The 25,485-nt window shown below is 37.7% G+C and overlaps 1 protein-coding gene across 3 annotated transcripts in view; it reads right to left on the bottom strand.

Moving 5' to 3' along the window:
- MED13 (mediator complex subunit 13) overlaps window positions 1-25,485 on the bottom strand; it is a 58,424-nt gene that overhangs the window by 16,373 nt on the left and 16,566 nt on the right. For 2 of the 3 annotated variants that reach the window (XM_048074275.2, XM_048074276.2), the window contains exons 4-14: window positions 14,176-14,321; window positions 12,903-13,100; window positions 11,818-12,012; window positions 10,651-10,813; window positions 10,250-10,360; window positions 7,684-8,361; window positions 3,485-3,701; window positions 2,427-2,511; window positions 1,854-1,975; window positions 634-724; window positions 278-492 (exon numbers count right to left, since the gene is read on the bottom strand). In XM_048074275.2, the coding sequence (XP_047930232.1) occupies window positions 278-492; window positions 634-724; window positions 1,854-1,975; window positions 2,427-2,511; window positions 3,485-3,701; window positions 7,684-8,361; window positions 10,250-10,360; window positions 10,651-10,813; window positions 11,818-12,012; window positions 12,903-13,100; window positions 14,176-14,321 (2,221 nt within the window). Of the gene's footprint in view, window positions 1-277; window positions 493-633; window positions 725-1,853; window positions 1,976-2,426; window positions 2,512-3,484; window positions 3,702-7,683; window positions 8,362-10,249; window positions 10,361-10,650; window positions 10,814-11,817; window positions 12,013-12,902; window positions 13,101-14,175; window positions 14,322-20,088; window positions 20,237-25,485 lie in introns of those variants that run through there. The other variant, XM_013198056.3, reaches the window with a different exon arrangement.

Here is a 25,485-nt window from a genome sequence, read left to right as displayed (position 1 = left end):
ATTCGCACCCATCAAGTGATATGCCAATACAAAACAAACCATGAATTATCAAAACTTTATCATTAATTTACCAGTGGCTAATTATATATTACTCTTTTTTTAAGTTTACATTGTAAAATATCACATATTGCTTTCTAGACATATGTTGCCTCCCTCAGTATAATACAGGGGACAAATTACAAATTGTACTTAAGTCTCCCACCGATCCTATTCAGGATTAACTAATAGACGGAAGAATAATCAATAGAAACATATCAGGACTATCAGCACTACCTACCTTTATTTCAGCAGGTTTGGGGCTGCAGAAACCCTCATCTACTTCAATTCTGAACTGAGCTCCCACACTAGAGCTATTCCCTTCAAGTACTGTTCCTCCAAGTGTAGTGTCCATGCTGCCATACTCCTTATTATTCATGTTCATTGGTGAAAATCCCATAATATGCTGTTCCAATGAAGGTGGAGTTGGATACATTTTATGGAGATCTGCAGTGCCTAATTTCAGATTAGAAGTAGGCTTTAGAGTATGACAACATTTTGAATTGTTTTCTTTGTCCTAAGATTTCAGTAGGGTAAAGGAAGCATGTTTAAATGTTTAAAGCTAGTATTCTATTTAAAGAAGAAAATAAAGCTTACTTATGCATGACAGCGGGTCTAAATTTCCTGCTTTTGCCTCTTTGCAGTTGGATTTGTCATCAGCACCATTCACTGTTCTTTTAGATCCAGGCTAAGAAAGAAAAGAAGTACTGTATTGAAATCATTTCAGACATGAACACACATTCATTTTCCCTGATAACAGGAAATTTCATGTACAGTGGACATAGAAAGCTGAGACTTCATATAATATTTAGAAAAACTATAATAAATCATAAGTTTGATGGTAGTGATTGGGGTTACCCTTGTCTTCCCTTAATATTTGTAACTCAGAATTCTCTCCCATCAAATCATGACACTATTGAAATGAAAGACCAGTTATAAAGTAGCTCTCAGCCTGTTAGCCGACATTAAAAAAAGCTAAACAGGGCTGCCCACAATCTCATAAAAAATACACACTCCCAAAGCCACGCTAACATTACTGATGTTACCACATGAACGTGAATAGAAAGAGATAAATGCAATTCCTGGAACAAGAGGTAAAGGGAAGAAAAACTGTTTAAATTAAGAGATATTTTACAATGTTTAGACAGTGCCGTAGTCTTTAGAACATAAGAGTCTCCATGTTTAAGAGCAAATAAGCTTGCTTTATGCTCTATATAATGACGACCTTTGATGGCCATTAAGATCCTTCACGCCTTTACACAGCTACCGCTCCCATTAAAGTTGATGGGTATTTTGTCTGAGTAAGGAGATTTAGGTTTATGCATGGAACAAAGTCCAATTCAGAAAAGACAACTGATTACCAACAGTACTGAGACAGAAACAGGAAAAATAATGAATTCAGAGCCACTAGAGACTGCAAAAGAAACCGTTCCAAGATAATAACTACTGCAACGGAACAGCTTAGTTGGCAGAAGGTCCATCCACGTGTTTAAATGCCTCTTTTCTTTCATGTTTTTGTTTGTTTTCAGTATTACCTTCATTGACTAGCTTATTTATTAATTTTAGCTAGAGTTATATATTCAAGCATATACTGTCTGAATTGCGACGATATGCAAGATCAAAAGCTTTTTTGTATCAAAAATGATTTCATGAGCCAAGCAGAACAGCATGTCTGCTCTAGAGGAGTCATGATACTTGCTTCCAAGCATTGCAAGCTCCCCTAAAACCACCAAAACAACCCACAAAACACAAGAACACATACACATTACTTGCAGTTTTTTGTCTAGCAGCTGCCATTTGTTTTGAACATCACTTACCGTTAGTTCATCCTCATCAGAATTGAAGAGATTGTCAAGGTCAGTATAGGAGACAACCAAGTCTGTTTCATGGAACAAGCTAGTTGATGCAGTGCGAGCATGAGCAGCAATACGTTGGGCATCTATAAAGAAAAACAGATTACAGAAACACTGGTGATGTGTATTTTAAAAAGCGACATTTAAAGGACTATTTCCACAGCTGAAAATATACATGTTCTCAGTTCCTTTCAAGTGTCTTACACGTAAGATTTCATTACATTTTATATAATTTTATTAATAATAATATTAATATATTATATTTTATATAGTAATATTATAAAAATAACATTAATTAATAATTAATGATAATTTATGTAATTTTACATTTTATGTAAAATCTTCGATTTTATTACATTTGGATTTTATAGCCACCTTTTATTTGCAAGGTTCAGCAAATAAAACGTGTTTCCAAGACGATCCTGAATTCTGAAGACACAGGGTAATACACAAAGTAAAAACATAGTAACCTGTTAGAGTCCATTGACGGTTCAAATGGTCATTAATACACCACAATTTAAAAAAAAGTATTTTTACCTTGCTTGACAGAAGGACTAAACAGAGACATAGCATCCTCTCCTTCATGAGATAAAACTGTAACACTGGATGCACCATCCTCAGCCTATTAACAAAAAAGGTAGAAAAGTTCACTTAAGTCAATCTGGGGGAAGGACACTATTTTCCTATGGAAATTCTTGTATGCATTGGAAGGATCAGGTTCTTATTAGCCTTCTAGCTCAGCAGGGTGTAGCCTGGGAGTCTGGTTAGTGGTATCTGCTCATGGAGAAAGAAGCTTGGAATACAGACAACATGCCACCAACACTCAGAGGAAGAGCACAGACAACATACATCTTAGGCTTGTGTGTTAGGGATAAACACTTTAAATTTAGAGATCAAACTGTGGATTCTTGCTCTAACACTTTATTGAAAAAAACATTTATTATCGAATGCTATACATTAACTATACTAGTAATTATTAAAGAAACTCTCAGTACAGGAGTGCATACGTACAGAAATAGTCCTAATAAGCCAATTTATTTCATATACAAGCTCTCAATTGAGTTATATTTTCTTCCTTTTTGGAGGGTGGGTGAGAGAGGAAGTGGACAGGGAGTGAGGAGCTTGGTACTTCTGTTTTAAACACAGCCTCACGTAGTTGGTACTGGTTAAAGTACAAGGAAAAAGTGCAATTCACTGTCCAGGCAACAACTAGTCAGAGTTCACCTCCTCTTCCCTCAACCTTTCCGCACATGAACAAAGCATTTGCCTTGTTTTTACAGTATTCCACAAGTATCTGCTATCATTCCTTTCTAAAGAGAGGCTCCTGAGCCAGACAGATTTTTGTTCTGATCCAGCAGCGTTCTCTCAGAACAAGCCGTAAGCACTAGTGTAACAGCACCACCAGTGCGCCAAAAAATAAAAATAACCTAGGTGTGTAGTTACTGCATGAATGCTGCATACTTCATTTATTATTTCTGCTTGAATAATTTTTTATATGTACTTCTACATACAGAGAAGGATTTATGTTATACTTAGTGACTAAAGCAATTTGTTTCAATCTCATCACTGATTTGTATCCTCACTTCTTTACTCACCTTGTGTTTCTTCCCAGCTTCCCTCTCGATGTTCTGCCTATCTTTTTTACTATCGGGAAATAAGAATTCCACATCGCCATCAACAAAGGCATAAGGATCAATTTCAGGTTCCTGGTCAGCGTCTGACACTACTGCTGCTAGGTATTGGTTTTTACTCTGATACTGTTGCACCAGTTCATCTGAAACCTTTAAAGGCTTCCTACATTGCACCATTAATCTGCACAGAAGAAAAAAAAAATCACAAAATATTATTTATTACTTACATGGAAATAGTTCTGCTATCCCACAACCCTTCACAAAAGCAATTTCACTTTTCCTTTCCCTTTTCTTCCCTTCCACCCCAGCTTCAGAAAACTTTTTGAGAAAGAAATGAAATCATTAGTCACATAATACAGCCTCCTTACACACGTCAGATACAGCTCTGTGACTCATTCTGACTATCTCTCCTCAAGCATTGTCAACCCAGATAAAGATTAGTAATTCATCCCAGGCCGTAGCTGTCACTTATTATAAAGTACAAATGTATTAAGCAGTCTATAGCCACTAAAAGAAACTCACCAGGTTAAAAAATTACTTAGTGCCGTTCCCCTTCCACGTTCGAACAAGTGATCAGAAAGAAGTGATTAAATCTGAATTTTCTATATTTTAAGAATTTAATTCCTGAGCATTTAATTCAGCATAGAAAGGCAGCATGCCAACCCTTCTAATACCTGGCTGTGTCTAACACAACACAGACCAATACGCTGTTGCACACTAAGCCTGGCTATGCAAAAAGCCCATAACTACACAAATGCCACCACATTTAGCAGTCATTTAAATCACTTCTATAAATACCAGATGAAGGTCACAACACACCAACATCTAATTTACTAATGGGAATAAACATACATTTGCCATTGTCAGCATTTTTCTTGTCATCCCATTTGGAGTCAAAAATGGAGTTGAGAGTACATAAATTATGTTTTTGTAACATTTACTGGTTTCACACATGGAATATTGCACCAACAAAAAAGAAATATTGGTAAACAGGAAGTTAAGTTGTGAACATTAGCTGTACACACGCCCCTCTATCTTCTGCCAAATGATTTTGTGTATCACAGCATCCGTGAGGTACCATGTGAGGAAGGTATTGCTTGGAACAAGACAACCCTTCCAGCAGTGTCAGACCGCTGAGGCTGTACAATTTCTTCTTACTCAAGACCCTCCTCCTCCCAAGCAGGAGCAGAACAACCAGAGAGAAGCATTCACAGAGGAGCTGACATTAAGAAAAGGCATTTTGTAAGGATGAAAATTGGAGAGATACTTGAAGTCTACACACAGGTTCCAACACATTTATTCTTTCCCTTCTCAAGCCACTCTCCAAGAAGAAATACTGTCCCATAACAAACTGATGTGCCTCATGATTAGCAGGGCTTGGTTTTGACAGCCTAGATCCAGACACTACCTAGAGTTTAAAATAAGGCTTACATTTCTTCTCTGAGAGACCAGAAAGCAAGAACAACGTGATACAGAACAATTCAAAGACTTCAGCCTTGGAATTCTGCATCAGTGCACAGTGATTCCTTAAGAGATCTCCTTGCTGCCTCGTACAGCCCTACCAACACAAGTTGTATGCAAAAGGACAGAGGCAGGTTCACTTTGTCAAGCCTTCCTAGAAATAAGCTTTCCAAAGAAACATCTCACAGCCAACAAGTGTTAAATCCATCTACACTGGTCATGGGAACACCCTCAATAACATCTTTTATTAGCTATTAATGCCACCATCTCCAGCCCAGACAACACTGCAAGGAGCGTGGCTTTATGTCAAGAACTAGTGGCATCTATACATGGAGCAGCACTTGATAGAGTTGAAGGCTTCCTCTTTTCTAAATCCCATAAAAATTAATATTGGGGGTGGAGGGAAGAGATGGAAAACAGCTTTCTAGGAACAAGGAATTAAACACCAGGAAAAACACATAGCAAAAGCGAGCAGCAGTTTCTATTATTTTTTGACCAGCAAAGAAGAAGAGAAATTAATAGCAAGATGCTCTGGTGGAAGAATGTGTAACATACATCCACACACACACAGAGTAAATTGTTAAATCAAACTGTAGCCCATACAAGGAACAATCATCTCTTGAATAGAAATAAGAGAAACCTGAAGCAGAGCTTATCTTTGGCTGGCTGAAATCAATTGAAGGGGAAAAAAAATGCTACAATCGTATAAATGCACATCTTGAAAAAGCTGAGATTCATTAGCTAATGCAAACTCTTCAACAGCATTAACATGACAGATAAGGCTAAGAACATGTGTACGAGAACAGACCAACAGCTACGGTATATTCATTTCTGCTCACAGCTTTCCTACGCAGCAAATTCAACGCAACTGCTACCAGCGGCTTTCCACTGCCAACAGCGGAACAAAATCCACACAAAGTTCCAGTCCTGTGAGTAGCTGCGTCAACTCTTCTACCACAAATTAAGCACACTACGTCCACGGGGAGGGACAGGACACAACTCTATAATGTGACACTGGTCACACCGAGAGTCTCCTTTCACCTGAATATAAAAAAATCTGAATCAAAAATAATTGACAGCAACTGGGTTGACAGATGCAACTCTTGGTGCATTCACAATGCATTTTTTTGTCCACGGATCACATCCGTAAAACAAAGTTTGTCACCTCTGCATCAAAGTGCCAATCGTGTTAAGTTTACCCTGCTATTAACAGCCCTGTCAGCAGCACCTGTTGCTTCCCATTACCATCCTTCTCCTGCAGCTTTCCTGCTTCAAGCTAGATGTCCTCACAAGGAAGGTAAAAGATGGATGCCAGGAAGAATTTTCTTAAGCAGTACAACTGCGAAGGAGACAACCCAGAGGGCCAAGTGGTTTGGGTTTGTTTGTTTTTCATCGTTGTTTTTTTGTTTTTGTGTAGGTTTGTTTTTAATTTTTGTCAGTGGCGGTTGGTTTTTTTGCCTTTACTGAGAGAGAAAAGCCATATTGATTCATTCTGCAGTAAAACAGAACTCAAACAGCTACCCCTGCTTTGACTCAATCAATGCAAGTTTTAACACCAAAACCACTAGTGCTATTTTCCTCTTTTGCCTCTAAGCTTCACAGTTTATCAAAACTTAGACAATAAAGTGATCAATTTTTGTCCTGATTGAAACAGTAGCAGAGTAGAGTATTTTAAAACCTGGTGCTAGATAACACTAGCTCTCAGAAATAAATTCTATTTATTCAATAACAACAATAAAATTAAGTTAATTTACACATACTTCATTTCATGACAATCATATCAGCTTAAGTACAAAGAATTCCAAGATCTCAAATACATTTCCAGTAGCTTAAAGGCTTTGGTTCTAACCAGGAACTAGTCTGACTCTCTCAATTTAGAGAAGCTTCATTTAATGAATGAGGGTTTCCCATCCGATCTGAGGTCCAAGACCAGTTAGAGTAGGCACACTAGTCACTTGTTTTCTTTGAACGATAACCTCAAGTCCTTAAGGCTGTTGAACAGCAAACCCAGATCACAGAGAGAATGCACCATGTGCAAGAATGCCAGTTTATATGCTACATATTCCCAAGAGAAATCGCCGATAATAGAAAATAGCTGCGGCCCACATTAACTTTGATGTCTTCTAGGAAAAGAGATTAGTTCCTTCACTGTTCTCATCAGTCATTTAAATAAACAGCCTTCAAAATTTAAGAGCTCTTCTGAATAAAGACAAGAGCAGAACTGAGGTAGAAGGAACTTCATCTTTAAAAGGGTAAATAAAGCACCACTTTAACGGGGTAAGTCTTAAAAAAAATAAAAAGTATTAATATGAGAAATATATTTGGTTTTTGTTGTCATCGTTGTTTGGGACCATAAGCCCCAAATAGGCACAATTTGGCTACGGAGTAATTTTAGAGTAGAAAAATAATATTCATTACCATCTGCTAATGCAGAGTGTTAATGAGGAAAAGCTGGAAAGTCTTACTACATATTTGACTGTGCTTCACGCTTGCATATTACAAGTATTGTCTTCTTATGTATGCACAGCACAGATAAAGTTAGGCTCACACTCAGCAACACTGCTCGAGCCGATGAGAGCAACATTAAGCTTTAGTGAAAAGACTGTTTCTAAGGAGAAACTGCCTTTCCAAGGAGAAAGGCCTTTGGCCTTTCAGTTTCCTCACTTTCTCACCTTATTACTGTAACACTGAGTATTACTTACTCTGTAACTGATGTTATGCTTTCCTGTTCAGTAGGTATTACTGCATCATCTCTCAATTTATCACTTGGAAGCTGAGGTGGTAAGAATTCCACGTCCTTTTTCTTTGGAACTTTATAATACTTCCAAGTAGTATCTGCTTCATCTTCCTCCAAATTCACTGCAGTACCAACATACATTGTAGGCTCTATAACTTCAGGAAATGGAGCTGGAAAAGGCTGAGATAAGCCATCAAGTCTGTCTTCCATTGTTTTTGTGGGAACCAAGGGATCTGGCGTTGGCATCTGGTAGAAATGTTGAGGAGAAGAAGGAGCTTTAGTTACCCCTTCATCAACTACATCACACGGGTGAGGACTAAGTGGTGGTGGTTGAGGTGAATTTGCCATTTCAGCATTATGCATCTGAGGAGTCTTTGCTACATCATTAGTTCGGATATTTGAAAATCTCACTTGACTGTCTGGTGCAGTCATCACAAGCCTCTGACTTGCTGAATCTGCCTCCATGGCAACATCATCACTGATAGATACACGATGATGAAAAGGAGTCAAAGGGCGTTTTTGTGGCTTATCCCCTTTGTCTTGCTTCTCATTTGTCTTGTGCTTTGGAGCTGCTTGTTGTTGCTGGCCCACAGGTGGTGCCTGCCCCTGCTGACCTGAATTTCTTGGTTTGAGATTTTTGTGCCTGCAGAATTAACATAGGGGAAAATACTTCACATTAATCTTTCAAATATGTCTATCACAGCATTTTCATTAGGTAAGAATCAGCTTCTAAGTCATTAAACAGGTGATTATAGAAGTCTGATACCATTCTGAAGTGGAGCTGCCTCTTTCTGACCATAACTTAATTTAAAAACAGGAATAACATTGTAACATTTCAGAATACTGTTTAAAAAAATGGAAAGCGCTGTCCTATGAGCCCAGAATCCACATAATCCTCAAAGGCATTTATAAAATATTGTCTTCGGTTATCAAAAATAGATAGCAACAGCTTGCTCATATGGCTTTTAACTTCTACCAACACTGCTGAATCAGTAGAACAACATAAGAATTAGCAAATGACTTCTTGGATTCAAGGATCAATACCAACCAATAGCATTGTGCAAGTCTGTGTTAAAGAGTGGAAAATTAACATCAAGAATTTAGAAGTCAAGCTGTCAGTCCTACAAAAGCTATAAAATATTCTATAGTTATAAAATACCTTTTGTGGCTATTTGCCTGCAAATTTAGCAAGAAAGACTCAATGTCTCAACTGCATTAATACAGTTAGGTTTTGGTGGGGTGCGTGTCCACTCCCCCACTCAATAAATGCACTTGAACTTAAACATTTTAGCCTTGAGCTGAAGATGCCAGCTTTCTAGATCTAACAGAACTAGAGACATGAAATATCAAAGCCTGAAATGAAACTGTTCGAATTAAGCTACTGAACTACATGTACATTCTTAGCACCCAGGTATTCTCTGCCGTTCCATTAGGAAAGTCACGAAGTACACAGCTTGCATTAAAACCAGGATTATGCAAGAATAAAAGGTAAGAGGTATCAAAATCTATTTTTACTTTATACTCTCATAAACATACACACACACTTCTCACTGCTTAGAATTCAAAGCATAGAGAACAATAAGGGCTCTGTTTGTTTGTTTAAAGTCTTTGCAATTTCTCTTCAGGGAACCGCATATTTCTAATACATACCTCATACAGTTAATTGACAGTTTTCTCTTAGCTAGCACTATCAAACCTAAAGTCTCCTTTAGGAGAAATTCAATCCCCCACCTTCTACCAGCTCTTCTCATGCCATTAGTATTTCTAGAGAACTTAAACATTTCAGTGAAGCAGAAAAATGTATTTCTTTTGACATGCTATACTCTCCAGACATTAATTTTTTGAATATTCTAATATTCAAATTGCAAGGTAATCTGTGTAACAATTTAAATCAGAAGTGTTTGCACCTTTGCAACGCTTCAGTCACCTAAATGTTCTATAGTAAGTACAAAAATGAAACATTACTTAATGTTTCCATTTATGTTAAACAATTTTAAACAAGCTTGTTTATAAGGACAAACAACTACATCTGCCCATGGAATGCCATATTTCCCAGAAGTAAATTAATATTTTTCCCTTTGTGTTCCCCAAGACAACATTCACCCATGCAACAACGATCTTGTTGTTCACTAACAGCTTTTTTCTTTTAAGACTAAAACCACAGCTCTCTAGAATAAGTTCTTAATAAATAGGCTTCCCTTTCCATCATAGCCCAAGAAAGCTGCCCAAGAGGTAGTTTCCACCCTTAAACAGGCCCACGGAATTCCAGACCAAGACTCAGAAATTGTCACTGAACTGCCAGTAGGTCCACTCAGACAATTCACATGAATAAAAACTCCACATTATCTTATTGGGCAGAGTTTCAAGGCCTAAAATGGCATGTAGGATGAGATACAAGTATGTTTGTTTTTAACCACTTTCTTATCAGCAGCTGTTGCTTAATTAGTCACAAAGAAGTCATCATGAGCCCTCTCCTGAGCACTTGAATCTCAATGTACACTGCTGGACTACTGGTCTGACAATTACCATACCTTGAACAATTGCAATTTGTCCTCTGCGTGGCTTCAACAAAATCCCAGGATGCTACCTTGTCAGCTGTCTCTTCATCACACAAGCCATTTGATGTAGCAGAATATTTCCGCCTATGATTCAGTATTGGGAGAGTTATTTGGGATCAACACATTTATCTTCTGTCAAGTCTCAAGAGCAGTTTTGTGACATAGGATTCAGCAAAGAAATCATAAATAAATTTTTGCTAACACATTAAACTGAAAAATAAACAACCTACTACTTAGGATCCAAATTAACTTCTTTAAAACTTGTTGTAACTAAAACACCTTCTACTAGCAGTCATATCATCTTTAACAGAATTACATTCTACAACACACACAAAATATGGTATTTCTTTTAGTTTCCTAAAATGAGTACATACTTGTTCTGTGCTCTGTTCATATTGCATTCTTGCCAAACTCTGTCCACCACCTGATTAGCTAATTTTCTAGGTATTTTGCCACCATGATGGCTAGTACTGTCAGAGATAAATCCATCAGAAACTGAAGAAAACTTCACCCATTTCTGGGCAGATTGAGCATCAACTGAAAAGCAGCACAAGAGGAAATAGTTTTAGGCAATGAGGTAACCAACACTGGTTGAACACCCCAGGAAAAAAGTACTTGCTTAACTCAATGTCAGGCAATAAAAACAGAAGATTTACATATAGTAGCAGATTATTATAGCACAGTTCCCTCAAATAGAGGGGAAGAAAAAAAAAAACACGAATGTTTGTTATAACTGGGCTGGCTATTCTTTATTTGCCCAGGAACTACAGGCCTGAAAGAGAAAACAACATTGCTCATACATCAGGAAAACTTGAGCAAAGCTACCTGTTAGCGAATTTAACGGTTTTGTTTGTTTGCTAGTTAGTTTTGGTTTTACATTTTTTGTTGTGGTTTTGTCATCCCTGTCCTGTGTGTCTTATTTCCCTCCCAGCCCCCCAGGTCTTCTGCTACATTCATCTGAAGAAAAAACATGAAAAAATGAAAACAACCACTTGCATACCCCTTTTCTGCACAAAAAGAGCTATTTATAAAGTCATAGGAAATTACTAGTGAGCCTTACCTGCTTTGACTTAAAGCAGTATTCTATAATAATTACTCACATGGTTCAGAAGGCACACAGCCTATAGGAAAGTCAAGTACAAAGAAGCTTCCTGGGACTGCAAAAAGGCTGAAAACACCACCTTGCTTATCAACAACCAAGATACACAGTGATGTTTATAAAGCTACTCCAAAATACATACACACGTTGGCAGGGGGACAACACAAAGACCTTGACCACAGAAACGTAAAGTACTGGACTGCAGCATCAGATACAAAAGCAGTCCTTACTTTACCCATTTAAAAAACATTTAGGTTAATTTTGCCCAAAAATGAAGAATAAAAATTGTGTTTCACAACAACAGACTTCTGAATTTAAAAAAAGTGATTTTGGTAACAAGTCAGTTGTACAGTGAACATCTGAAACCTTTCTAAACACTGCTAGATTTTAAGAAGCAGCAGTTAAAATGATTTCCCACATGTAGAAGCTAACTTTACTATACCTGTTTGAACTTCCTCCGGGGATGTCGGTGGAGTCAGAGTTACTGAAGACATTGCAGGATCTCTTGTGGAAGCAGGCACTTGGTGGACACCCAAGCAAGTAGTTGAACAGTGAGACGCCCCAACAGTACTAGGAGCAGGGATGTCTGTCTGAGGAACCAGAACGAAGCACGCTGGATACACCATTCGCACACCAGCTGAAAAAAGAACAAACCTATTTTACAGTTGTTCACCAACAGCTTACATTTAAAATAGTCAACAAAAGGATCACCTTACCAGTTGCTCATAAATTTACCTGCACTTTCTACCTACTAAATCACTAACTGTGGACAAGCCTGTTGTCATCATTACCTTAAGATTTGTTTTATACAGAGGATTTGGTTGAATGTATGAAAAAGGCTTTTTTACAGGCAAGAGACAGCCCCAGCCTACACATACTACTACTCGAGTCTATTGTTTTGGTTTGTAAAGAAAACTACAGACATAGCTTTTAGTACCATGTAAAAGTGACAACATTCCTATCGCTGTCATCATCAGGGTCTCCAGCCATCACTGCAATACAAGCTTGCCTCACTTACTACAGAGAAATGACGACATTAGTTGGCAAATCAAAGGTCAGTAGCGCTCAACAAACAAAAACTACTGTGTCCAAGGAGCTTAGATTTTAGAAACAAGAGGAGATAAATGCAGTGCCTGAGTACATTAAGTTCTTCAGGTTTGTGGTTTTGAAGAAATCCCTGAAAGGCACATCTGTTCTGTTTGAATTTGCACAGAATCTGAAACAGTACAACATGCTTTTGATGCATCTCTGATGCCAACAGTGACAGTCTAGTGTTTTTGTTTTAAATATAAAACAAACAGCCTTGCTTCTCAGGGCACAAAGAAAAATACCTTATCTAATAGGTCTGTAAAACACAACTTAAGTAGCCACTTGTTTTAGATAGGCCCAATCATTAAATAGAAAAGGAAAAGACCAACAGCTGTCGCAAATGGCTGCAAAAGAATAAAATGGGGTCACTTCCACATGCAGAATTTTGAAGACCTAACCAAACAATTTCAGTAATTAAAAGGTAAAGAGAACACATACCAACAAGGACTTCGACAGCAGCTAAAGAATCATCTTCCCAATCCATGTCTTCTTGCTTTTCCTCAGACCCCTCCTTCAAGTTAGATGTGACAGGATAGAATTGTTTCCATTCACCAATAAGCTTTTTTGTCGATGAATCAGAAAGCTTGAATGACTGCCCTGTGAGCGTGCCATTTAATCCAAAGGGACTTAGAATAACTAAAAAAAAATAAATACACGTAAGTTATAGATTATATCTAACCAAAATTTGCACTTCCCACTGAAACAGCATTAGTGTTATTTCAGCCACACCAAATAACTTACCATTGGTAAGTACACCCTGATCACATTTTACTATACTGCACAAGTTGGAGGCAATAGGTATGCATTGTTAAATATATGTATACTGTAAGAATTGAGGTATCACAATAACCATTCCCAATTAATCTGTTTAAACAAGCAACAAGCAAGTTTTTGACTGGGCTAGCAATGACTCTGCAATATACAAGTGGGATAAAAGAAGACCATTTCAAATTCTGACAGTTACAGTGTTTCCCCCATCCTTTCATTCTGCTTGGTACAGTTACACCAACAATGCTACATATATAAAAGGAAGTAATCTGTTTCGTGTTTAGTCTTGTCCATATTAGAAAAACACAGCTGCTGTTAAATTGCATTCAAAGAAAGCAAGTTTGGACACTGAGCAGTAATAAACAACGGCAATGCATAGTCATGCAGGAGAAGTGATTTCTCTAGCCAACACAAGTGTGTCTTAGACAGGGAATGATCAAACAGCCCACTAACCAGACTCGGGCCCCATCACTCCTTTGTCTTCGAGAGCATAGCCTGCATCTGCTGGTGGAACCAAAGCAATTTACAGGCAAGGAATAGCCAAATAAAAGTGGGAAAGGGGAGTGAATAGGTTAAGTATGTCAAGTCAGAAATGGATTTCTAAAAGAGAGGTTGTGGAAGCTATGTGGCGGTTATAAAGCATGTTGAAAACGCAAAATACTTGAGTCACCCATAGTGCAGTATTCAGAAATAAAGTTTACTGTATCGTAAAGTCACATTATTGGGCAACACGCCACAAAGACGAATATAGAAATCATCCACCTGCAGAAGATCCGAAATCCAACTGGCTTCTGACTGGCTATGTCAAGACAGCAGATGTTTGGGTAGAACACATAGTCAATGCAAAACAGAATGCCTCTGCCCCCACTCCCAGAAATCCTCATACTGAACAACTCCAAGGATTGATTTATTTTAATACACACTAATGACCAGCAAAACCTACCTTGAAAAGGGCTGTTAGACTGCTGGGCAAGGGTGAGGTGTTCTTCACTAAGCAGGTACACAGGTTGATGCTGACTGATCTCCACACTGGTACAAACATTGCTATCCCCATGTAAGAAAAAGGTGAACGAGCAGGACAAGTGCTCACTGGGGAGAGAAAAAAAAACAAATCCTAAGAATAGATCCTACAACAGTAAGTAATAGTTTTGTCACTAATTTGAAGGGACTTCATTCCAAAATTTTCATTAATAAATACTCAAAAATCCATTCCATCTAAATAACTAAATGCTAAATACATGTTTCCTTGGGGAACATACAACGTATTACAGTTTAAAGACAAAAAAAAACTAAAATCAATCAGGAAGAAAACAAGAGATGCTAAGTTTTCTCTTTAGATTGAGACTTTGTATTTTGATGCCTAGAGAAAATTTAAACACTTCTTTTTGCAAATCAATTAAAAGTAAACTGACTTAATATTTTATAGTATATTTATTAAAAAGCTATAAATATATTTCTGAACATTCATTAATTTTAAGGAGGTCATATCTAGGTTCTTCTGTCAGAGATTCACTAAGCAGAATTTATATTTTAAGATTTATTCAAATATTTGCCAACAAGTAGCTTATTTAAAAGCAGAAAGGCAGGCAGCAGCTTTGGGAAATTGGGATTTTTTGTTGTCAGGGTTTTGTTGGTGGTGGGTGTTTTCTTTTGTTTGTTTTATTGAATCTCATCGCCATGTTCCTAAAGCCGATCAAGTAACTAAAACTGAACTTCCACAGCTATGACAGGAAGATATGAACAATTTAAGGAAAAGTCATTGTTAATCAAGTCATCAAAACACATATCAATGTTTACTATCAGATGCTTCACTGACAGCTTCTCAGCCTGGACCAATTGTTTTTAAAAAAATACAGCCCTGTACAGGAAAAAAAATATATATCTTTCATACAACACTGAATTAAATAAACCTGGTTTACATAGTGCTTGACATAGCCAATAACTAGTTAGCAGCTCCATGAAATCTTCTACCTCCTTCAGAGACTTCCCAATTTTTGCAGCTATACTGCCTGTGTTTTGTTACAAAAATATAAACACCTGCAAGTACAACTAAGAAAATATTTTCTGTCACATCCAAATCATTTTGATGGCTTGTGTGAAATATATTTCACCATTTTTAATTAAAGGGCAGGAAGAGATTGGGAAGGAAATAAAAGCAGAACCCTGCCAGCCGGCTGCAGAAATAGTATATCTCAGTACCCAATTCCATCTGAAAAATCACTTTTTCAATAATTAAAAGTTGTACATGCACAACGATTTTAAGTTATATAGCTACAAGTTATCTCAAGTGTCAGCCAGACCAATAGATTCCCATAGGAAAGGAACAGATGTGCAAAAGCAAGAAGATGCTGTTTACATTGGACATTAGATTAGGTCCAGCATTTCAGTAACAGAAGAATGAAAGTCAAGGAGAACCTTAGAAATACTTCATAAAATACTATACAGAAAATAAATCCTTTTCTATAAGAAGGGCAGCATCAAGCACCTGCTCAGTCTCAGGAAAAGAAATGAAACAAGTCAAGGGAAACAGACTAAATGAAGTGAGTCAAAATAGCAGATGCTAGTGCATTTTTGCAAGGTCAAATGGAAGAGACACTCCATGAACTAGCATAGCCTAAAAAGACCGTATGAACGCAATACCACCCTCTGCCCCAAGAAGAAAATTAGACCCCATCAACACCAGCACTGCGTGCGTACTCTTTGTGAAATTTTAGTCTATAGACTTTTTAATCAGAACAAAACACAAATTTTGCATTTCTGGAAAAAAAGAAAGTTTCCAGGCCACTGAAGAACTGAAAAAGTCCAAGCATCTGAGCAACACCTATTGAAATACAACCTCCACGGGTATATTACTAGATACTTCTTCAGTGTCATTTCCAAGACGTTTCTTCGACCAGGAGGTGTATCGTAAGACAGTAAAATATATGAGGAAAAAAACGTTTCTGGAGCTGGCACAATCCATTCAATCTATGGAAACGGAGATAAGGCGGCTTCCTGACTCTCACCCCCAAGACTCAAAGAGCAGCCACCAGGGCGGTCACCGCAATGAGAAGAAAGCTACAGTGTAAAATACGTGGCTTGGACTACCAACTAAATTAAAATCAGGGACCTAGAAGACTTCAGGGATGAGAAAACCCACAGAGCTGAAGGCAGAAGAGAAGTGCAGCACCACACTTTTTGTTACAGTATCTTAAAGCCGACCATGAAGTGAACTCAAGAAACTACTTGGGGGGTTACGGTCCTTGACTGAACCGTAACAATTTTCAAGCTGCTTCAAGCCCGTGGTAGTACACTGATCTGCTCTTCAGTTTTATTTTATTTTTAAAGAACATGAAGAGCCAGGATGCAGAGATACAAGTGAACTGTCATACTCACTGACCACTACTTAGCATAATTGCTTCAGTAAACTAGCTCAGGACGGCGTATTCCCTGCAGATGAAGTATACTGTTGTTGGGATGCCTGAGCAGTTGTTTCCAAAATCCAGGGACGATGGAGCTAAGCATCTTGTTGATGATTTCAAGTTCGAGCAAAGTCACACAGTTAGCAAACACCACGAAGTTCCTATATAGAAATCTGATTAAACTTTAATCCTTGTGCAAATAGTTAAAGACTCATCTTGTCAAATTGAACTTTATTTTCAAAATATTGCGTGGTTTAAGGTGAAATAGTGGACGGTGCTGTTGGCTGCAGGTGACAGATAGCAATTCAGAAGCTTAGTATGAGGAAGAGTTAAAAGCACATATTCTTTAAAGACACTTTAAATGAGATTAAGCTATGTCTCTAGTTAACGCTACATTATTACACAGATAAAGGGCAGACATCTGTAGTATAATCTGAGAGAATTCAGATAAACCAAGACAAAGAGAAGCATCAGCATGATAACAGAAGCATGTCAATTCACTGCACTGCAAAGCTACTCCTAAGTAGTAGCAAGGAAAATTCAAGGTCATCATGCAAAAGCCAAATCAAAAAAAAAGAAAATAATACAAAAAAGACATCTCCCCTCCCCCCATTGAGCAGGAGGGAAGTTTCCAACAAAATAATGAAGTAAGACAGTGGCCATTGTTGGCACTGACATCATTCAAACAGCTTTAGCATGAAAGCTGCAAGCACACTATTTGTAGCAGAGAAAAGCAGATCCACTACGCTACAATTGATTCTAAAGTCTCAATGCAGATCGTTCACTAATTCTGCTTATAAATTTGGCAGAAAAATCAGGCACATCACCTTCGATTTTTGTTTTGGTAGGTGCAATGAAGTCATTTTATGCACAATAGAATACGATTGTTTTATAGTCGGTACACACAGCCAAATACTGCTGTCCTTAAATTCAACTGAAGGGAAAAATTTCCATGTGGTACCTCCTGAAAACATGCGTCGTCTTAACTAAAGGTTAGCAAAGACAAAACTCATATTTTATGAATTCAGACACAGCATTAAATTTCTTCTAACTAGTCACGCTCAGGAACTGTTTCTTACCATTTAACACCATCAGTTCTGTGTTACAAAATCAGTGCTTATGAAAAAAAGTCAAAAATACAATGAAGATTTATAATAATTTTTTAAAAAAAGCAGAAACATACCAAAGCTTTTTGCAAGAGTGGAGGAAATGTGGTAGGAAAGGTAGAAGCAGAGCTCTAAGTTACTGGCTGCCCCTACATACACTATTTTATGGACTAAGCAAGAAACCCATAAACATGTATTTTTTTATTATGTTTATATTTACTTTTATGGATACATTTGCACATTCCCCAGTTCTGTAAGTTTCCAGAGATTCATTGGTAGCACACAATGCCACCTCAAACTCAGCTCAGGAGAAATTTTCTCAAACCTTTCCAAAAGCTATTAAATTCCACCACTTGTCTAACTTCCTCTCCTATTCTCAATGGCTCACACTGCAGACAAAAATCCTAATTAAGTAAAAATGACAGGAGCCCCTTCAGAATTTAGCAAGTCCACTTAGTTGGTCAAAAAGCATTTCACTTCAGGGTAAATAGGCAAATTGCTTTTACAATTTAGTCAAGTACACAAAACCAGAAAATTGGTGATTTCCTGCCGACTAATACAGAGTTCGTCCTATGCTTTTATTTGTGGACTTTTTTTTTTTTTTAAGTACCTCGGAAGATCACTAGATAATTTGTGCAGAGCATCTCATGACTGCAGTATAAAGAAAACCTATACCAACCTATACCACAATGCTCAGAACTTTTGTTGTACATGCATAGAGGTGCCAACAGATGCCCCCCCAGAAAAGCTTGTCTTAAAGCTACTATTGATTCTCCATTTGTTTTTTTTATATTTTTTTTTAGTTCTACAGTACAATCAAGTATTGTCACATGTGCACACAGAAGAGCAGAGGACAAAATTTTAAACAGAAAATTCTGAAAACGAAACCCTAATTCTCAAAAATCTCATTTTCTTGCTCAACTCTGAATATAAGTTAATTTCATTAAAGGCCTAACTATAGGCCTTAACTATTAATAATCTAGTGTCCAACACTGGTAACCCATCTCTGGATACAAATGTTATGAAGTGATATCACATTGAACATTCTGTATGAATTTTGATCTGAACACACCAGAACTGAGGGAGTTTCAACACTGAAAAGAAAAAAAAATCCTTCAGAGATGAAAGATTACAATTCTATGTGAAAAGAAATGGCAACCACTGTGGACAATTTCAATAAATTTCTTTTTCTACCTTCCTAAGAGAAACTGAAGTAAAAGAGGGGAAAGCACACTGAAATTTACATATACATGAGGTTTCTGCATCTCCATTAGCAAATCTGAAAATGCCTCCTTGATAAAAAGATAATTAGGTCTGTTGTTTTTTTTTTTCTCCTCCACATTAGTACTTCTGTAGAGCTTTGTGTCTTCGAAGTGCTTCACAAACATTAGCTGCATTAGAACCTCACTAATCCACACTTCACTAGATTACACACTTCAAGTCAGCACCGCACTATGGCTGAAAGGCAAGGAGACTGCAGCAACATCAGAAGCAACAAAGGAGTCTGCAATTAAAGAAACCCTATACCACATTTGATAGCAAAGTCAAAAAAGCATTCAGATGTCTCAACTGAAAGGAGAATGTTTCTTTGTTTTTATAGCTATCGCATTTTTTTCTTAGATTGTCTGTAAATTATTTCCAAGTTGATCCGAGTGGCTAACCAAGTCAGAGCACCAGCAATCGTAACAAAATATTTACCATATTCTCACTGTGTATTTTTCTATTCCCATTTCCTCGAAGAGGAAAAAGGACGTGGCAAAGCTAAATTATTCTCCCAGAACTAATGACTTGCATAATTACTTTTCTACCATTTCCCTTTCAATCAGGCAGAACACTTCATTTAGGAGCACAAACACAGAGATACAGTTTTAAGTCTTATTAATACTGTTCACTATTTCTGATTGTTATAAAGTGTTTGCTAAAAGCTGGAATACGTTGGCCAACACCCTGAATCCTTTGGGGCATTTTGACCAAGAATCAATATATATCATGACTGGCTGACAACAGTCATCATCATCATCCATTGACCTGACAGCTCCCAACTGATGCATCACAACTGCCCAAATAAAAGCATCTCCAAATAGTTATTCTTCGCTATAGCCTATTACAGGCAGTATATTATCAGATAAGTTTCTTTTTAAAAAGATGACAGTTGCCTTCTCTAGTAAATTATTGGGCTGGAAAACAGTCTTACATTTAAATAGGTTCTTTGGGAAAGAAAATCCCTTCGTATTCAGTTATTCACCTGTACTCCCCCTCCCAGCCTGTTTGAAAAATAACACTATAGCAATGAGCAGAGAATAGAAAATAAAACAACTGCCAAGGAATAAGTCTAGAGGAATTCCATACCTGACCACATGCTCAACACGCGCTGCCATCATCCTCTGTTCTACTCTACGCTTTGTTCTCTGTCAGGCAACCCTCGAGGCTTTTCATCATGGAGAAGAAAGAGGGAAGCTGCCAAGCCACTTGAGGCTTTCTGAGCTAACGGAAGAAAAGCAGAAGCAACTCCCTCAAGACAACCCATCTACCACCTTTTCTTTGTAAGTGCTTGTTCAGAATAGTTCTTTGTGACTACATACATCTTCCAGGAATAGCCAGAACACTGCAGTGCGCTAATGAAGAGCAGCTTTCTATGCAACCACCTTCACACCTGCACCGCTTCAACAGCGATTTTAAACATGGAGTCTTCAATCTCTGCTCACCGTGCCATAATCCTCAATGAGGAGACTCCACAGTCTTCGTTCAGACTAGAAAAGAACTGGAATTTAAATATGCATTTGTAGTAATAAGCAAAATACAAAAATAAGGAAAATGCTAAAGTCAGATAATTATATTAATGCAGCTTAAAAACAATGTTGCCGGAAAAACTCATGGTGGTTGTGGGATTTTTCCCTTGTTTCATTTTGTTTGTTTATAAGAAACAAAAGAAAAAAGCATAAGGCAGGTACACAAATTCTGAAATAGTTCAGGAGCTTTGTTTTTTTGTTTGTTTTATTTTGGGGTGTGTGTTCTGGTTTTTGTTTGTTTCAAGTTTCAAGTGCTAGGGCATGAGGGAAACAGAGAATAGGAGGAACATGCTAACACACATACTCATTATTTTGCTGCACTACTTTCTATGCTAAGAGTTTGAATCATCATTAATCAATTCACAAACATGCCTTTCTTGCCGTTGGCTACAAGTTTCCCCATAACATCAGGGTCTGTATCAGCCCCTACCACAGGGTCTGCACTTCAAGCAGACACAATGGCATTAACATCCTTAATGGGAAATCTCAAAGAGATGTAACCAAATGCACATCTACATTTTTCTAGCAAGTTGCATACCCTATCTTAACATGCAGTAATAGTATCTCCAAATACAGATGCTTCTCTAACTGACAAAGAGATGGAACAGCAGACATTTTTCTAAGCATCTCTGAGTAACTCCCTATGGTCATGAAGGTAAATATAGCAGAAAGCTGATTTTGATGATAACACAAAGCAAAAAACATAGCTAATAGCAAAGTAGAAAAACTTCCAGTTCAAAGCACATCATTAATGACTACTGTCAAAGGCTCTACAAAATATTTTTCACATAGCTAAGGATATTTTGATGTTCGCTAGAACTGCAAGTTAAAAAATATATATTTGTTTATTCCATAACCAAGTTGTGTGCACTAAAACAAATACAAATGTTGTAACCTGTATTGCAGAATGTCATATTCACCTTAAAGGCTTCCACATTTAGTCATTGCTGTCATTATTGAGCTTAGTTTCAATAAAAAGTTCCAATAAAAACAAGGTTGAAACAAAAATATATATTTTTGCATATTAAAACCACAGAAGCAAAGCTGATTCTTTCAGAATGCAACCAGAACTTCAGATACCTCTACAAACACACAAAATTGTGCATATTTCTGCAGATACAACAATTACAAGAAATATTACAAAAAGAATTGGCTCGTGTTCCCGTATTTCTGAACTCGTATGAGACTAATAAAGCTGTCATCTTGTATTTTAGCTTCCTTTCATTATTCAGGATACAAATCTCAGTTATCTGAACTTATGCTTTCACAAGAAAATATACATGTGCTATAAAGAATAAGAATCCAGAATATATTTGGAAAACAGATAATAGCTAGACATTAATATATTTCAAAGCAACAGTTTTCGATCTATGGCTCTGCCCCATTCTGAAACATTTATAAACATCTTGGTAAGCCAGATGTTTTCAAAGCTGAAAATTGAAATGCGTTACAAAATTTTCATTTAACAAAACTTGACCTATCTGTATGGTTTTAGTGCTACCTTGTTGCTCAGTGAACAAACAGTATAGATTCATTGTTACAAGCTAAATATCACTTTCAGTTTTTCCTGACGAATCAACTACCACTGTAACTTAAGCTAAATAAGAGAAAACTGCTTTGTGATGTAAAGTGCTAAATTTGTCTGCTTGTAGTCTCTGTAGCAACCCAATATTCCAAAGAGACAATCATGTGATCAATGCTCTCAGCTCCTGCTGTTTATCCTGCACTGTCCTACTTACAGCAGCTCTCAATTCCAGCTGTCTACAGTAAAAGGAAAAACATCACCTGCTCTCCTGCCGGTACATGATGCCAGAACAGCCTCATTAGAGCTGTTGTAAAAGAAAAAAAAAATGTTGACATTGTTTGATTTAAAGACTAACGTAGGTAGGAAATTTACACAGCAAAAGCAGTTGAGCAGACTTAATAGATTACAGAAAATACCCCAACAGTATCAAGGAAGAACCACTTCATTTCAGCTATTAAGATTTCAAATTAAATATATAGAAATAAAGGCAAAGCCCATTACTACATGTACTTGGTCAGTTAAGTCTCATTCACGAAGTTTTGAGCTTCAGCGTCCAGAAGTCTCCTCCTGTTCCTTAAAATGATAATAAGGATAATAAATAACAACTCAGAGCATCCTTCTAGAGGAAGCAAGAAAAACTGTGTCGTTCCTATCAAAAGAAGGCCCCCTGGGAAATAGGAAAAAGGTAGCCAAACAGCAGGATGAGGCAGGAACATGGGCTTAAGACCCAAAACATAATATTCGCTTTGTCTTAAGGGCAGAGAAGACCAAACAGACAGTAGCCAATCTTTCAGGGTAGCTGCTGTTACACTATCAACATAAACATTTCTGCAGTAGGCAGCAATTACTACGTCCCTATCAAGAAAAATTTGCTCACGCTCCCAGCCCAAGTCACGGCCATTTGATACTGAAGAATTGCCAACACACTCACAAAAGGAATCCATTGTGGATAGTTTTACCTCTTCCTCTTGGTAAGACAAGGTAGAGAAAAAATATTTATACATATATAAAATATACAGACACCCACAAAATATTTTCCAGCAGTCATTTCCCTTGAAGTCATTTACTTGCATTATATAAGGCCGTACCTAGGCTAAGGTTAAACTGCATTACTTGTGAAACTTGTGCAGCAAGTTTTATTCTGTAAGCTATGATAAGCTTATCACTTACGATTTTCCGAGTGGTGTTTTTTTTTTGTTTGTTTGGATTGGGGAGGGGTTGTTTTTTGTTGTGTTTTTTTTTTTTTTTAAGTGAACAGGTTTTTTCTTTTTAAGTAAACATGTAGCCACCCAGAGCAACTCCTTATTTCCTACTTAAAAGGAGGAGAAAAAAAAAAGCAACTGTACAAATAATGCAGTAGTTTTTAGCATACTGGGTTTCCAGTCTTTGATCAGATCATCCCACCAGATCAATATTGCTCAATTATTTGCTTACCGGCACTTCAATTGTGTTAAAATTTAGCAAGTTCTACTTATTGCCTAAAAAACTTCAGCAGATGTGCTCCACATAAGCACTTGGTACTTTTATTTTCATTAGGAATATCAAGTTTAAGCTTTATTAAGGAACTTTATCTAAAATAGTGTTTAAACTGACGAGTTTCCTAATCATATTTATACTAGTTACACACAACTATTTTATCACCCAGCTGGTGGGAGGCAAAGCTTCATCCAGAGGCCGCCTTTGAGCAGTCTAAGCAGAGAAGGGAGACAGTTGGATGCAGCAGATCACAATCTCCACCTCTCACATTCAAAGCGTGGAGTTTTGAAGAAAACGCACAACTATTTCTGAATGTTACAATAACAACACGATAGGTTGGAAAGGAAGAAAACTTCGTAACTTAATATGTTGTTATTTAAACCACATTATGGAGCTTCTGTAATCCACCCCACTTTAAGTGATTGACAAAAAATGTGGCAAAAAAATGTGACAAATACTGTGGCAATCATTTTTTCCCTGCTTGGCTATAAGTAAGGCCATTAACAAAACCTTCTCTTTAGTCTGTTATTACGCTGTCATCCCAGCTGACCCCCAATCCTGAAAACTTTGGGAATCACCTGCTTAAAAATTAAGAGCAATAAAGAAAGAAACCACTGTGTGCACACAAAAAAAATCACCACACACACTTCTTGGAGTTACTGACTCCATTCCTACCCTCTCTCTAACCAGAAGTGGAACTAGCGTACTCAAAAACCTCAGACAGTTTCCTCGGGCATGGTAACTGTGACTTGTTCTAGCAGATCAAGTTTCACCAAATACACGTCTGGCTCACTTTTCCCAATGCTGGTTTTAGATTGGGGGGGGAAGTAGGGGGTGAGAGGGAGGCAGGGAAGAGCAGGTCATGGTTATTACCTTGCAGCCTTGTCAACATGCAGCACGTGACTGCAGAACGCAAACATTCGAGGGGGTTCGGTGTGGCGTTTTGGTTTGGTTTTTGCCTCTTCAGTAAAACACATTAAACAGGTTTTAACGTTAAAGTTAGATTAACAAGTTTTAGTAGTCACATCATAAACATCTTTAAACAGTGACCACCTAAAACCAATTAATTCTTACTTCTTTGATTATTTGTTCACATATCCCAGTGGCATCAGTTTATGAGCATTATGGACTGTCCTCTTAAAAATTAAAAAAAAAAAGTCAATGGAACAATGAAGTAGTGAAGGTTGTGGTGTGTTTGTATTTTTAAAAAATCTTACGCAGGGAGAAAAACAAGAGCAACAGACAGGAAGCCACGGCTGCCTGAGGACCTGTCATCCCAGCCAAACACCCATTAGAAATCACACCCTCATGTCTCACGGGCCTCCTGCTCCGCCGGCCCACGTGTGAGGTGAGCACACCGCTCAGCGCAACAAACAGCCCTTTAGTTCCCTGCCACAGTACCACACGCACAAGAAAAACCCAGCGCTGCCTTTTGTAGCTGGGACACCAGGAAGTCTCACGCAGGCTGGAGCCACGTGCTTTCAAACCGAACTCCGAAAAATTCAGATGGGAACAACTGCAAATGAAAGGAATAGCTCCATCCGCACATCCTTCAGAGAGAAAGGAAGGGAAAAAGTGGGACTGAGGCTCTGCACAGCAGTCATCTACAGCTCCAAAAAGCACATGAACGAGTTACCTTCGTAGCCAAGAGCACTGACTACCGAGTCTCTAATCCAAGTCTTTGAATCCTAAGATTGCCAGCAAGAACAACGAACCTTATCTAAATCTGTAGTTAGAACAGACAGAAAGCCAATCTGCAGAGTAACTAGCCAAGTCCCAAAGTACAGGGCAGTATAAACTACGATCTGAAGTAGACTGGTAGCAGATTTCATACCCAGCATAACGAGCATCTCGAAATTACATAGGCACGTGAGTTCTACGCTCAGGGTTTCTGAATGTTAATGCAAAGAACAGCCCAAAGAAAACAAAGCAACCCTAACCACGGGCTGAGCAGCC

Source organism: Anser cygnoides, chromosome 18, assembly GCF_040182565.1.
Source record: "Anser cygnoides isolate HZ-2024a breed goose chromosome 18, Taihu_goose_T2T_genome, whole genome shotgun sequence".
In the NCBI taxonomy this organism is placed as follows: domain Eukaryota; kingdom Metazoa; phylum Chordata; class Aves; order Anseriformes; family Anatidae; genus Anser; species Anser cygnoides.
This window is presented reverse-complemented; position numbering and strand designations above follow the sequence as displayed.